The sequence below is a fragment of the Neoarius graeffei genome, chromosome 1 (genome assembly GCF_027579695.1).
Source record: "Neoarius graeffei isolate fNeoGra1 chromosome 1, fNeoGra1.pri, whole genome shotgun sequence".
NCBI classification, from domain to species: Eukaryota; Metazoa; Chordata; class Actinopteri; order Siluriformes; family Ariidae; genus Neoarius; species Neoarius graeffei.
In genome coordinates, this window is record NC_083569.1 from 107481358 (window position 1) to 107497515 (window position 16158).

A 16158-nucleotide genomic window follows, 5' to 3' on the forward strand; every position below is an offset into this window, starting at 1 on the left:
TTCCTGATCGTTAGCTTAGTTTCATGAATGTCCTGTAAATGTCAGTTCTGCTTAATGCGCCATTTGAAATCGCAAACTAAAAAGCAAGTAATGAGGACGTACATTTAAAAAAATAATAATAATCAAACATTCCATGTCCCAACAGCCAGCCGCTGTGTCCGGGGATCAGGTTGTCGAGGCCCCTGCCTTCGACTGCCACCCAATCCACACTGCACCAGTCCTCTACTGCTACCTCTGTGGGTGGTGAACCCACAGGAGGTCGGGCCCACATCACCTCTTCGGGCTGAGCCCGGCCGGGCCCCATGGGCAAAGGCCCGGCCACCAAGCGCTCGCATACGAGCCCCAACCCCGGGCCTGGCTCCAGGGTGGGGCCCCGGCTGCGTCATACCGGGCGACGTCACGGTCCTCGTTTTTTTCTCCATAGGGGTTTTGGTGAACTGCTCTTGGTCTGGCCTGTCACCTAGGACCTGTCTGCCTTGGGAAACCCTGACAGGGGCATAATGCCCCTGACAACATAGCTCCTAGGATCATTCAAGCACACAAACCCCTCCACCACAATAAGGTGGCAGTTCTAGGAGGGGTCATGAGCTTTGGGTAATGACCAAAAGAACAAGATCGCGGATACAAGCGGCCGAAATGAGTTTCCTTCGCAGGGTGGCTGGGAGCTCCCTTAGAGAGAGGGTGAGAAGCACAGTCACTCGGGAGGAGCTCGGAGTAGAGCCGCTGCTCCTCCACATCGAGAGGAATCAGCTGAGGTGGCTCGGGCATCTTTTTCGGATGCCTCCTGGACGCCTCCCTGGGGAGGTGTTCCAGGCATGCCCCCCCGGGAGGAGGCCCCGGGGAAGACCCAGGACACGCTGGAGGGACTATGTCTCTCGGCTGGCCTGGGAACGCCTCGGTGTTCTTCCCGAGGAGCTGGCCGAGGTGTCTGGGGAAAGGGAAGTTTGGGCTTCCCTGCTTAGACTGCTGCCTCCGCGACTCGGCCCCGGATAAAGCGGAAGAAGACGAGACGAGACGAGACGAGACGATAATCAAACATCACAAAAAAAAGTCCATCCGCTCACAAGACGTGGATTTTCAGATGACTCGCCGAAGCAATATTTCGAAAAATAGAAACAGAAAGCTGCTTTTCACCTCTGATTAAACACTACTACGGCTACTGATGCAGATGTGATCGAATCCCGTGTCAGATATCAGGTCTGGGATAGATCAGAAAGACTTCCGCAGATTTAATTGCATCACAGAGCGCTCGCAAACGTGTTGTGTTTTGATTTTTGAAAATAAATCATTTCTGTTTTGTGGAAAATTTAATGGAAACCCAGGTAGGGTTAATAAATAAACCTGGTAGACCAGCACGGTGCACACACACACACACACACACACACCATTTATAGTGTAGAAATGACTTCAGTACGTGATCACAGTGTGTTTTATTAACTTGTGCTAATCTTTAGTGAGTTTGGTTAATCATTATACCATGATGTCTCCTTTCAGTAGCTGCGCCGGCTCCAGGGCTATGCACACCTTGTGTCTGTGGCCTGGTCCGATGTGACTATAAACACACACACACACACACACACACACACACACACACACCAAAACCATTCAGATATACAACAAAACAATCCAGATAAAACATTTTGCTCGACTTCCTTTTGATCTACTTCCTACTTCCTTCCAGTATTATTACCAGTTCCACCACATCTCTACTCTGATTGGCCAGAAGGCGTTGATTAATTTTCTATAACAGTAACACACAGACCTGGCAAGCACACAGTACAGTATGTATATAATCATTGCCATGGTGAAGACGTTTATGGGCGGAGTCTCTACTGTCACCTCTTTGTTACACTCATTTATAAGTCTGTAAGTTTGTATTAAGGGGTCCAAGCATTATAGTAACAACACACACACACACACACACACACACACACACACACACACACACACACACACGGACTAACAAGGAAGAGGAAATGACGTCAGGGGTTAGTAATAAATTCAAGGATGAAAGGAACTCACTACACTCCGGAGGCGTAGACGGCCTGCATCCCCTGATACACCTTTATGAACGGACGACACACTGGAAAACATGCAGAAAAACACAACATCATGGACCTGTAAAGGAGCATTGGGATCTTTTCCATCCTTCACTCATCTGTGTCTGTGAAACTCAAGTAATTTAGCCTCTAAATATGTACCCTCTTTTTGAGACCACCCACTTATCATTAATATTCATAAACGATGTCATTAATATTCCCGATGCCCCGGCAGGTTTTTGGAATTCTGGATTCTGATTGATCAGGAGGTGCTGATTCATTTCCTGGAACAGTATTTGTTCTGGAAGGAGTCTCCAGTGTCAGCGCATGGGAATACTCTGACACGCATGTGGAAGTCGTCAGGACAGAGGAGATCGGACGCAGGGTGGTTTGTGTGAATGTTCCACACCTTTACATCGAAGTGTTAAAGTACAACGTGTTACACATTAATACTCTTTTATAAATGAAACATCACTGGTAAGCCGCTGTGGTGTGAGAGGAATAAAACACTTCGGAACCTGGTGTTATTGGAAATGAATCAACTCTAGGGTGGGAAGAGGAAATTAAAAGGAGAAGAAAAATGTGTTTATTGTTATATTGATATTTCAGGTTTCGAACATTTTCCGTGTACAGGCGAAGTTTCAGAATGACGACTACAGGATATTATATTCTCAATAAATGGATAGGAAAATATGTATGTATTTGTTTGTTTGTTTGTTTATTTTTATTTATTGACCTGTTATTTATGTATGTGTTTATTTGTCTCACTATTTATTTATTTATGCTGTCCATTTTTCTATCTATCTATCTATCTATCTATCTATCTATCTATCTATCTATCTATCTATCTATCTATTGGTTATTTATTTATTTATATTTGTTTATTTTTGTCTATTTATTTATTTACTTTTATCTATCAAACTGCTATTTATTTATTTGCATTTATTTTTTTCTATCTATCTATCTATCTATCTATCTATCTATCTATCTATCTATCTATCTATCGGTTATTTATTTATTTATATTTGTTTATTTTTGTCTATTTATTTATTTACTTTTATCTATCAAACTGCTATTTATTTATTTGCATTTATTTTTTTCTATCTATCTATCTATCTATCTATCTATCTATCTATCTATCTGTCTGTCTGTCTGTCTGTCTGTCTGTATTTGTATATGTCAATCCTGTCTTTGTTTATTTTTGTCAATTTATTTATTTATTTTAATCTATCAATCTGTTATTTATTTATTTATTTGCATTTATTTGTCTCTCCATTTATTTGTGTGTGTGTGTGTGTGTTTGTTCTGTCTGTCTGTCTGTCTGTCTGTCTGTCTGTCTGTCTGTCTGTCTGTCTGCTATTTATTTATTTAATTGTATTTCTATATGTGTTTCTCTATCTCTCTTTGTATTTGTTTGTCAATTTTTGTCTGTCTTATTTATTTATCTATCTATCAATCTGTTATTTATTTATTTATTTGCATTTATTTGTCTCTCCATTTATTTGTGTGTGTGTGTGTGTTTGTTCTGTCTGTCTGTCTGTCTGTCTGTCTGTCTATCTATCTGTCTGCTATTTATTTATTTAATTGTATTTCTATATGTGTTTCTCTATCTCTCTTTGTATTTGTTTGTCAATTTTTGTCTGTCTTATTTATTTATCTATCTATCAATCTGTTATTTATTTATTTATGCTATCTATCTATCTATCTATCTATCTATCTATCTATCTATCTATCTATCTATCTATCTATCTCTGTTATTTATTTATTTATTAGTATTTGTTTGTTTGTCTATCTTTTTATTTGTTTGTTTTTTGTCTATTTATTTATTTATTTATTTATTTTTATCTATCGATCTGTCATTTATTTATTTGTTTCTTTCTCTCTCGCTCCTTATTTATTTATTTATTTATTTAGTCTGTCTGTCTGTCTGTATGTTATTTATTTATTTATTTATTTGTATTTCTATATGTGTTTCTGTCTGAATTTGTTTGTTTATTTTTGTCTGCCTATTTATTTATTTATTTATTTTAATCTATCAAGCCATTATTTATTTATTTGTCTTTATTTGTTTGTCTGTATCTGTTTGTTTATTTATTTGTTTGTTTTGTCTATCTATTTATCTACTTGTCTATTTATTTCTTTTCATCTATCTGTCTAGCTATCTGTTATTTATTTATTTGTATTTATTTAGTTATTTATTCATATTTCTATCTATCTATCTATCTATCTATCTATCTGGATTGATTGATGGATTGTATATTTTATTCTGATCTATAAGACTGTATTCAGTGTCGTGTTGGTATTCTGTCCTGTCTGTTTCTCTCCATAGAGATGTGAGCCCACACCCCGTCACATCTCGAACTGAAAGCAGTGCAGGAGCGGTGGATTGGGACGAGGCCGGGCTCTGATCACAGTCTCCCACTGACTCACTGACTCACTCCTGTCTCGTGTGATGGAGATACAGTGTGTGAGTTGTGAATGGTGTGTGAGGATGGAGGGAAGGTGAACTCAACAGTGTTCTGGATGTAGATGTGAGCTTTTACTTCCTGTTTTTCATTATGTGGGAAAAGAAACACAGAGAAACACGGAGTTCTACAGTGAAGGGCTTAGAGCTTACTGTCAGTCACAACCCTGTGGGAAATCTGAGTGCACTGGGAGCGTTAACTCTGTCAGCGTCATCCTGGAGAGAAATGGATCGCCGTGTGTGTGTGTGTGTGTGTGTGTGTGTGTGTGTGTGTGTGTGTGTGTGTCCTGCATGTACACGCACCTCCGATTGTGTTTCTATGAATAATGGCGATATTCTTTTCTGTTTGCCTGTCAGCCTTTTGAATGAGAGTTTCCCTGTCCAGCCTGTAAACACACCCAGCCAGCGCTGAGAGGTTTTCCTCTCCTCCAGCACGTAACACACCTCACACACGTGATCTAAAGACCCGCTGTACTTACATCACCTGCTCCAGGTGTGCTCTGATGTGGAACAGGAGTACCCTTGGAGAAGATTAGTCTCTTCTATTCGAGATACAAGCTGAATACACTGTAAGAGTATTACAAACCAAATCTGGATGATTCTCTTGATTCTGATTGGTTATTGTCTATAATAGGTGTCCTGACAGGAGGATCACCATGCTGCCATCATTTCCATAGTAACAACTACAGTGGTGCTTGAAAGTTTGTGAACCCTTTAGAATTTTCTATATTTCTGCATAAATATGACCTAAAACATCATCAGATTTTCAGACAAGTCCTAAAAGTAGATAAAGAGAACCCAGTTAAACAAATGAGACAAAAATATTATACTTGGTCATTTATTTATTGAGGAAAATGATCCAATATTACATATCCGTGAGTGGCAAAAGTATGTGAACCTTTGCTTTCAGTATCTGGTGTGACCCCCTTGTGCAGCAATAACTGCAACTAAACGCTTCTGGTAACTGTTGATCAGTCCTGCACACCGGCTTGGAGGAATTTTAGCCCATTCCTCCGTACAGAACAGCTTCAACTCTGGGATGTTGGTGGGCTTCCTCACATGAACTGCTCGCTTCAGGTCCTTCCACAACATTTCCATTGGATTAAGGTGAGGACTTTGACTTGGCCATTCCAAAACATTAACTTTATTCTTCTTTAACCATTCTTTAGTAGAACGACTTGTGTGCTTAGGGTCGTTGTCTTGCTGCATGACCCACGTTCTCTTGAGATTCAGTTCATGGACAGATGTCCTGACATTTTCCTTTAGAATTTGCTGGTATAATTCAGAATTCATTGTTCCATCAATGATGGCAAGCCATCCTGGCCCAGATGCAGCAAAACAGGCCCAAACCATGATACTACCACCACCATGTTTCACAGATGGGATAGGGTTCTTATGCTGGAATGCAGTGTTTTCCTTTCTCCAAACATCTCATCTCATCTCATTATCTCAAGCCGCTTTATCCTGTTCTACAGGGTCGCAGGCAAGCTGGAGCCTATCCCAGCTGACTACGGGCGAAAGGCGGGGTAAACCCTGGACAAGTCGCCAGGTCATCGCAGGGCTGACACATAGACACAGACAACCATTCACACTCACATTCACACCTACGGTCAATTTAGAGTCACCAGTTAACCTAACCTGCATGTCTTTGGACTGTGGGGGAAACCGGAGCACCCGGAGGAAACCCACGCGGACAAGGGGAGAACATGCAAACTCCACACAGAAAGGCCCTCGCCGGCCCCGGGGCTCGAACCCAGGACCTTCTTGCTGTGAGGCGACAGCGCTAACCACTACACCACCGTGCCGCCCTTCTCCAAACATAACGCTTCTCATTTAAACCAAAAAGTTCTATTTTGTTCTCATCCATCCACAAAACATTTGTCCAATAGCCTTCTGGCTTGTCCATGTGATCTTTAGCAAACTGCAGATGAGTAGCAATGTTCTTTTTGGAGAGCAGTGGCTTTCTCCTTGCAACCCTGCCATGCACACCATTGTTGTTCAGTGTTCTCCTGATGGTGGACTCATGAACATTAACATTAGCCAATGTGAGAGAGGCCTTCAGTTGCTTAGAAGTTACCCTGGGGTCCTTTGTGACCTCGCCGACTATTACACGCCTTGCTCTTGGAGTGATCTTTGTTGGTCGACCACTCCTGGGGAGGGTAACAATGGTCTTGAATTTCCCCCATTTGTACACAATCTGTCTGACTGTGGATTGGTGGAGTCCAAACTTTTTAGAGATGGTTTTGTAACCTTTTCCAGCCTGATGAGCATCAACAACGCTTTTTCTGAGGTCCTCAGAAATCTCCTTTGTTCATACCATGATACACTTCCACAAACATGTGTTATGAAGATCAGACTTTGATAGATCCCTGTTCTTTAAATAAAACAGGGTGCCCACTCACACCTGATTGTCATCCCATTGATTGAAAACACCTGACTCTAATTTCACCTTCAAATTAACTGCTAATCCTAGAGGTTCACATACTTTTGCCACTCGTGGATATGTAATATTGGATCATTTTCCTCAAAAAATAAATGACCAAGTATAATATTTTTGTCTCATTTGTTTAACTGGGTTCTCTTTATCTACTTTTAGGACTTGTGTGAAAATCTGATGATGTTTTAGGTCATATTTATGCAGAAATATAGAAAATTCTAAAGGGTTCACAAACTTTCAAGCACCACTGTAATTCACAGGGACTCATACAATGAATGTAAGGGACGGAAACTCCAGGGTCAGCATTTTATACCATTCAGAGGTAAAGCTGGAACATTCTTTAAGGGTCCAAGCATCAAGCAAGGATCACGTCACATTAAGCTGCGTTTGTTTGTTTTGAATTTGTTAACTGTAACTATAAACAGACAAAAAGTACACCACCTTATTTTTGGTAAGCATTTCCAAATTGCTGTGGTATGATTATGAGAAGGATAAAACGCTTTAAATGGTGCCGTTATATGGAAATACAGCAAACACCCCCTCCCACACACACACTTTTTTTTTTTACAGTCACTGGCCACTTTATTAGGAACACCCCTACATACGTCCACCTGCTGTTTGATGCAGTAGTTCTCTAATCAGCTGATCCCTTGATGTGTCAAATCACATAGATACAAATCAAGAGCTTCGGTTAATGTTCACAATGTTCAAACATCAGAATGGGAAAAATTGTGATCTCAAAGTGAAGTGTGACTTTCTTTCACTGTCGGTTTGAGCCAGGTGGAGCGCAGTCTTTGCAAAGAATGGTGCGATAAACAAAAAAACATCGAACAAGGGAGGGACAATTCTGTGGGTGGAAACAAACGCCTTGTTGATAAGAGAGGTCAGAGGAAAATGGACAGATTTGTTGTTCAAGCTCCCAGGAAGGAAGTCATATAATAACTCATATAATCACTCTTTACAACTGTGGTGAGCAGAAAAGCATCTCAGCATGCAACAGAAACCAGAAGACCACACTGGGTTCCACTCCTGCAGCCGAGAACAGGGATCTTAGCCCATGTTTACATTAGACCGTATCAGCGGATCATCAGATTAACGTTTTTAAAACGATTAGTGTGCACACAGCAACGCCAATACACGATTCGCGTGCACACAGCAACACCAAGACACAGATACGCTCGGCTCTGCAGGCATCCTGCGCTCCAAATCACTCCGCCCTGAACAGCGAGTGCCCTCTGGAGGGTGCGCACTCTGGCCCTGCGCAGCTCACAGAGCGCGCGAGTGAAGTGCACAAGCTGTGATTCGGGACTGAGCCGCTGTGTGTGTGATCCCAGCGCATATCACTTACCACTTGCAAGTGGAAGGATGGCAAGCCTAAAGACAATCATAACTACACAATGGGCAGTATTTGCATCAGTATTTGCAGTATTTTCATACTTTTATACTCTTTAATGAAAGGTGATACAAGGCGGAAGTCCGCGCCGTTTTTCAGCAGTCGCGTCACATGACCAACGCCAGTGAATCAGGAAGGTGGATGTCACAGTGACGTTGTCCAATGACGACGCCAGCTAGAGCTCAGCACAGCGTATCCGCGTATTCTCAATGTTTACACAGCACCGGAGCTGACACGATCTGGATTGAATACGTGGACCCTGGCGGATTCCCGTTTCCCGGTGTTTCCAGGCGGTTTAATGTAAACGGACAGTGCATCCGCGAAGAAAACGAGACAGATACGGTCTAATGTAAACTTGGCCTTAGAATCAAGAACAAGTTCCTATTAAAGTGGCCACTGAGTGTATATGACTTCACATACAGGATATAAAACAGACCGAAGTACTGGAGAAGAGATTCATGGTCCATGATCTACAACAGTGTTGTTCCAGTTCCAAAAAAAAAAAAATTGGACGCAGTTGTTGGAAAGTAAAAATCTCAAGATGCAATAAAAAGGGCAACGTTTCAAATCTATTAAGCAGAATAGAGTCTTAAATCAGGGTAGATTACTAATCCCTTGTACACTATTAAAGGAAAAATATAGAGCCCTTTCCGAGCCGTTTTAGAAAGATAAGAACGCTTGACTATACAAAAGCTTGAATATCTAAGAGCCATATCCGGACTTGGTGACTAAATTCGACTCCTAATGTAATATCAATAATCATACAAACCCCCGGAGTTGTCGAAGTTGGGAATCCCGTGTAGGATTATACAGTGCAGGAAGAGAGGCGAGGCGTTCATCTTCATGGAGCCGCTGAGCAGACTGTTCAGGATCCAGACATATCTGAGAAAAAAAAACACACTTCAGTCACAATTTATAACAGAAAACCAGATCAAGCTGATTTAATCTGTTCATCTCTGTTGGCTTGTTTGTCGTGTGCAGGGTGAGGAGACGCTAATGCGTGTATTTCATTAGAGAGACAAAAACTAGGAAACACAGAAGACAGAAACAGCAAAACAAGCCTCAGGAGATACCGATACAGAAACATATGAGAAGAGTTTAGGATGAAGGACAGAAAGAGCAGGGTTTAAATAGGAACTGTAATTCGGGGCTGAACACGGAACAGGTGCACACATTAGGATAGCAAAGGAGTTACAAGATGGGGCAAAAGATAAACAGAGGCACATGTAGGACAAAGAACGAGCAGCATTTGGCACATCGAAGGGGAATTTGTGACTTTTTTTATTCAGTAATTACATAGTATTGTGGAAATTAGTTAAAATATGCATGTATATAGCAATCAGGATTTTTATGATGGTACAGTGGTGCTTGAAAGTTTGTGAACCCTTTAGAATTTTCTATATTTCTGCATAAATATGACCTAAAATATCATCAGATTTTCACACAAGTCCTAAAAGTAGATAAAGAGAACCCAGTTAAACAAATGAGACAAAAATATTACACTTGGTCATTTATTTATTGAGGAAAATGATCCAATATTACATACCTGTGAGTGGCAAAAGTATGTGAACCTTTGCTTTCAGTAGCTGGTCTGACCCTCTTGTGCAGCAATAACTGCAACTAAATGTTTGCGGTAACTGTTGATCAGTCCTGCACACCAGCTTAAAGGAATTTTAGCCCATTCCTCCGTACAGAACAGCTTCAACTCTGGGATGTTGGTGGGTTTCCTCACATGAACTGCTCGCTTCAGGTCCTTCCACAACATTTCCATCGGATTAAGGTCAGGACTTTGACTTGGCCATTCCAAAACATTCACTTTATTCTTCTTTAATCATTCTTTAGGAGAGCGACTTGTGTGCTTAGGGTTGTTGTCTTGCTGCATGACCCACCTTTTCTTGAGATTCAGGTCATGGATAGATGTCCTGACATTTTCCTTTAGAATTTGCTGGTATAATTCAGAATTCATTGTTCCATCAATGATGGCAAACCGTCCTAGCCCAGATGCAGCAAAACAGGCCCAAACCATGACACTACCACCACCATGTTTCACAGATGGGATAGGGTTCTTATGCTGGAATGCAGTGTTTTCCTTTCTCCAAACATAACGCTTCTCATTTAAACCAAAAAGTTCTATTTTGTTATCATCGGTCCACAAAATTTTTCCAATAGCTTTCTGGCTTGTCCACGTGATCTTTAGCAAACTGCAGATGAGCAGCAATGTTCTTTTTGGAGGGCAGTGGCTTTCTCCTTGCAACCCTGCCATGCACACCATTGTTGTTCAGTGTTCTCCTGATGGTGGACTCACAAATATTAACATTAGCCAATGTGAGAGAGGCCTTCAGTTGCTTAGAAGTTACCCTAGGGTCCTTTGTGACCTCGCCGACTATTACACGCCTTGCTCTTGGAGTGATCTTTGTTGGTCAACCACTCCTAGGGAGGGTAACAATGGCCTTGAATCTCCTCCATTTGTACACAATCTGTCTGACTGTGGATTGGTGGAGTCCAAACTCTTTAGAGATGGTTTTGTAACCTTTTCCAGCCTGATGAGCATCAACAACGCTTTTTCTGAGGTCCTCAGAAATCTCCTTTGTTCGTGCCATGATACACTTCCACAAACATGTGTTGTGAAGATCAGACTTTGATAGATCCCTGTTCTTTTAATAAAACAGGGTGTCCACTCACACCTGATTGTCATCCCATTGATGGAAAACACCTGACTCTAATTTCACCTTCAAATTAACTGCTAATCCTAGAGGTTCACATACTTTTGCCACTCACAGATATGTAATATTGGATCATTTTCCTCAATAAATAAATGACCAAGTATAATATTTTTGTCTCATTTGTTTAACTGGGTTCTCTTTATCTACTTTTAGGACTTGTGTGAAAATCTGATGATGTTTTAGATCATATTTATGCAGAAATATAGAAAATTCTAAAGGGTTCACAAACTTTCAAGCACCACTGTATATTAAGGCCATTGTAGGTAAAAAAACAAACAAACAAAACAAAAAAAAATGTGGAGCTGAGGTGGGGGGTAATATTCTGAGGGAAAAAAACCCCAGAATTTCCAAGATTAAAGTCATAGATTTACAAAGAAAAAAAAGTCATACTTTCTGAAATTGTAAAGTCATACATTTGCGAGAAAAAATCCAAGATTTTTCTTGGATTCCAAGAAAAAAAAAGATTCCAAGAAATAAACTCAGAAATTCTGAGATTCAAAAGTCAGTAATTCCAAGATTTAAAAAAATCACAAATTTACAAGAAAAAAAAATTCTCATGCTTCCCAGCTTCCTGGCTGCAGTGCATTCTGGGAAATGTAGTTGAAAATCCCTTTGTGCATTATTCTTTTATATTGCACAATCAAGGAACAAAGATATAATCAAGCACAATCAAGAAGAAAGAGTTTCCTATAACTCTCAGCTTAGCCCTGGCTCCAGTGGTGTGATGATGTTGATCAAACCTTGAAAAATTAAAAAAGAAGGAAGAAAAAAAAAGAAACCACTAGCTTTCCAAGGTTTATTTTCTTGTAAATCTCTGCCTTTTTTTTTCTTCTAGAGTTGTGATTTTTTTTTTTTTATCTTGGAGTTTCTGACTTGTTAAACTTGAAATTTCTGAGGGGTTTTTTTTTGTTTGTTTCAAATTTATTACTTTATAATTTTAGAGAATATCCGAGTTTTGTTTTCATAAATGTATGACTTTAATCTTGGAATTTCTGTCTTTTTTTAATCTCAGAATTTCTTACTTTTTTCTCATAAATTTGTGATTTTGTTAAATTTTGTAATTTCTGAACTTTTAATCTTGTAAATTCCGAGTTTCTCATAAATTTGTGCTTTTTAATCTCAGAATTTCTGAGTTTTTTCCTGTAAATTTGTGATGTCTTTTTAATCTTGGAATTTCTGAATTTTTAACCTTGAATTTATGCCTTTTTTCTTTCATAAACTTGTGCTTTTTAATCTCGGAATTTTTTTCTTGTAAATTTGTGATGTTTTTTTTAATTTTGTAATTTCTGACCTTTTAATCTTGTAATTTCTGAGTTTCTCATAAATTTGTGCTTTTTAATCTCGGAATTTCTGCTTCTTTTCTTTTAAAATTTGTGATCTTTTTAAATCTTGGAAGTTCTGACTTTTTAGTCTTGGAATTTCTGAGTTTTTTCTCACAATTTTTTTATCTTTTAATCTCAGATTTTTTACTTTTTTTCTCATAAACTTGTGATTTTTTTTAATCTTGGAATTTAGAACTTTTTAATCTCGGAATTTCTGAGGTTTTTTTTTTTTTCAAATTTATGACTTTATAATTTCAGAGAATGTTCATGGTTTTTTCTTGACCAAAACTGAGTTTTGTTTTTTTCCATGAATAATATCTTTCTTTACCTCAGGAAAAAAAACATGAATATATTTTACCAAAATGGCATACCCTTGCCTTGGTGTAGATCATATTGCATAAGGAGCCAGTTTCTCAACTACAGCAGTAAAAACAGTCAGTCTGGATAACGAGGCCTAAAACTTCACTAGTGGAGCATCATTTCCTCACACACTGAATGTCCCACTTTCATCATGTTGTTGAATTGCTATGTGCTTTAGAAAAAACTGATATAATCAGAATCAATTTGGTTTGTTGCCACCAAAATAATGGCACCGTGCTCCTGTGCCTCACATCGTCATCACAACAGAGAAGAGCCCTTACACACTCTGTGCCTTGCTTTACAACGTTTAAAGGACAAAATGAAAGATCTCAGGAATGAGAAATTAAGTGAACAGAAGTGAGTCAGATTTAACCGGGTGCTTCGCCAGTAGCAACGCCAAACCGAGTCAAACACAAAACAAGAAAACAAAAGAGCCGGGTTCAATGCCCAGCCTGGCTTGTGTTGCTATTCTGTTTAGTCGTTTGCTTTGATCCAGGTGTGCCATTGTGCTGTAAATGAGAGATCTTTGTGGGAATGACTCAAAGAGTCTCTGTAACAGGATTAGCTTGAGGAATCTGTATTATGAGAAAGAACCATGTTAACCAACTTTCTACCAATTCAGTAGTCATGATCATAACTGGTTTATCCTTGTTAGGGTTCCAGAAGATCTGGTGACATGTTTCAGTAGCCTGGCTAACGCGACTTCAAAGCTCTCCGAGCATTTGGTCTGGCCAAGCTATTAAGCCAAACCATTTCCCAGAGCCCGTGATTGACCCGCCTCCCTGAAATGCCTCAGTTTGCTACTGGTCGAAGCCAGAAAAGGCTGTGACGAAGCTTAAACCAATCACATCACTCTTTCCTCTGACGTATGTGACGCGACGGAAACTGCTTGAGTAACAGGAAGAAGATAAATACCTCCAGGGCTGCTCTTTGCTCCGTTTTCAATGAGAACTTCCCGTTGAATGCTTTCAATACAGCATCTACCGCTGTGTTAAAGGCTTGCCGCTGCTCCATGTTCGTGATGCGAATGAAGCGCTTCCGGCATAGATTCTGTAAACAATCTATGGCTTCCGGTCGCAGTTCTACTACGTCACTGCCTTGAACACGCCTCTACCCAGGGCCGTTGGAGATGCTCAAAGTTGATTGGTTCCCGATTTTTCGGGAGCTTGGAAATGCTGTAGATAGCTTGCCTGGCCAGACTAAGCTCGGAACAGGCCCTCGTGTTGTGTCACGCTTAGGATGGGCGGGCCCAGGCTAATGTTTCAGTGCTTTTGTAACAGAAGAGCAACACTTAATTCTACTTCATGCAGGTTAAATGAACATACAGCTGTCCCAGATAAGGGTCAGCTAAATTACTAACCATAAAATAAAAAGTAGCCAGATATTAATTACGACAAATTACAACACACAATTCAACCAAACCTTATTCAAACTACAGCGCTTTGGATAAGTATTCATCCTCATGAACAACCAAGTGTTACAAAGAGGATTAGTGAAGCATGGTGGTGGGAGCATGATGCTGAGACTTATACTTGGCCTCATAGTTTCTTTTCTGACTGATTCCTATTTTACCAGGTTAATGTGTTTTGCTTGATGGCCTTCTCAGCATCCAGTTGTTGCCTCACAGCAAGAAGGTTCTGGGTTCGAACCTCATGGCTGACAGGGCCTTTCTGTGTGGAGTTTGCATGTTCTCCCCTCCCCGTATCTGGGTGCTCCGGTTTTCCCTCACAGTTCAAAGACATGCAGATTAGGTAAAATACCCAGCCACTGGAGTTGTACAAGCCAGTGCAGACTGAGTGCCGGTCCCAGGCCTGGATAGACCGGGGAAGGGTCCGTCAGGAAGGGCATCCGGTGTAAAAACCTACAGTATGCCAAATCAAATATACAGAACGGATCTGCTGTGGTGACCCTGAATGTACGGGAGCAGCCGAAAGAAGAAGAAGAAGGAGGAGAAGAAGAAAGAGCCTTCCCAATATGATGCTCCCACCACCATGCTTCACTAAACCCATTTGTAATTTTTTTTTAAGAAAGAATTGAATGATACCGCCAGGGCTTCAGTTGTTGAAAAGCTTGAATGGTTTTACCTTTTCTGTGAGGGCGTCATCAGAGCAGAGACTTTATCGTCGTAGAACTTCCTCATGGCAAAGCGATCCAGTGCCTGATCCGCGCTGTAACACAAGCAAAAATCCACGGGTTTAGATATTACCACAGTGTATTAACACATGTATAACATTTATTACAGCTTATGTATCAGTTATTTCACATATTTAAGAGTTAACCCTCATCCTACCATGCTATTTTACACCTTAATCTTACCATGTGGGGTCCGTTTGGACCCCAATACTTTTCTTTAAAATTAAGGCTTATAAAGACAAAATCACCAGATAAGTTTTGTTCAGAACATCTTGTATTAATAACAGCAATACACTAAAGGGCCCAAGGCATAAGAACACACTTAACTTTCATCCTACCAGCCAATTTTACATACACAAACTACCAGGCGGGGTCCGTATGGACCCCTGGAGGGAATACCTTGAAATCAATGCAGTAAGAACCAATTCAATGCAGCAAACAGACATAACTTTATTGAAGAACAAAATCCACTATGGCTGAATATCAATGATGTATTATAAATGCAATAACATTGCAATAATATTGCAATAACTAGCATACATGTAGCAAATTATAGCGCCACAAAAAAAATTGGCATTATATACATGATTTTTGCAGCTCATGCAGCTGTAAAACATTCTGGATTACAACTTAGGTCTTTTCTTACAGAATTTAAAACAAAAAAGTAATTGTAAAATAATTTCGGGCTTTTGTTTTGCAGCCTGTGCTTATTGCAGCAGTGGGGTCCACACGGACCCCAAGAAGGAATGCCTTGGTAGTTTCATTATGGAACATAAAAGAAGTTAACTTTCAGTGTGCTATTCAATTATAAATTGAAAGACAGATAAACTTTACTCTGGGGTCCGATTGGACCCCAGTAACAAATTAATTATACCTTCACAATGCAAAAAGCTGATCTTCCGGTGCTTTAGTGTTTTAATTAAGACATAAATTCCGACAAATTCATAAAACGGTGAGGCAGTATGTCACATATTTTTAAAATGGCAAACAAACATATAGGTGCGGGGTCCAGATGGACCCCACTTGGTAGGATGAAGGTTAATCGAAGTCAATGTTCGAAAAATGGGCATAATTCACAGAGATAGGAAAACACACACACTAGAGAGAGAGTATGTCATAAAACCAAAGATTCCATGCATGGAGAAGCGGAATGTCCTGGTTAGGTAAATACAGGGGACAGAACACTCTGTGTGTGTGTGTGTGTGTGTGTGTGTGTGTGTGTGTGTGTGTGTGTGTGTGTGTGTGTCCAGGCTCGTCTAAACCAACACTCATTGGGAACTTTTCAAC

General features: G+C 40.2%; 1 protein-coding gene across 1 annotated transcript in view; it reads right to left on the reverse strand.

The window, feature by feature from the left end:
• Nucleotides 1-16158, reverse strand: part of LOC132881533 (tensin-3-like) — a 137263-nt gene that overhangs the window by 78635 nt on the left and 42470 nt on the right. Inside the window, exons 6-9 of the mRNA XM_060914093.1 lie at nucleotides 14823-14906; nucleotides 9103-9215; nucleotides 2023-2083; nucleotides 1477-1552 (exon numbers count right to left, since the gene is read on the reverse strand). Of these exons, the coding sequence (XP_060770076.1) occupies nucleotides 1477-1552; nucleotides 2023-2083; nucleotides 9103-9215; nucleotides 14823-14906 (334 nt within the window). The remainder of the gene's footprint in view (nucleotides 1-1476; nucleotides 1553-2022; nucleotides 2084-9102; nucleotides 9216-14822; nucleotides 14907-16158) is intronic.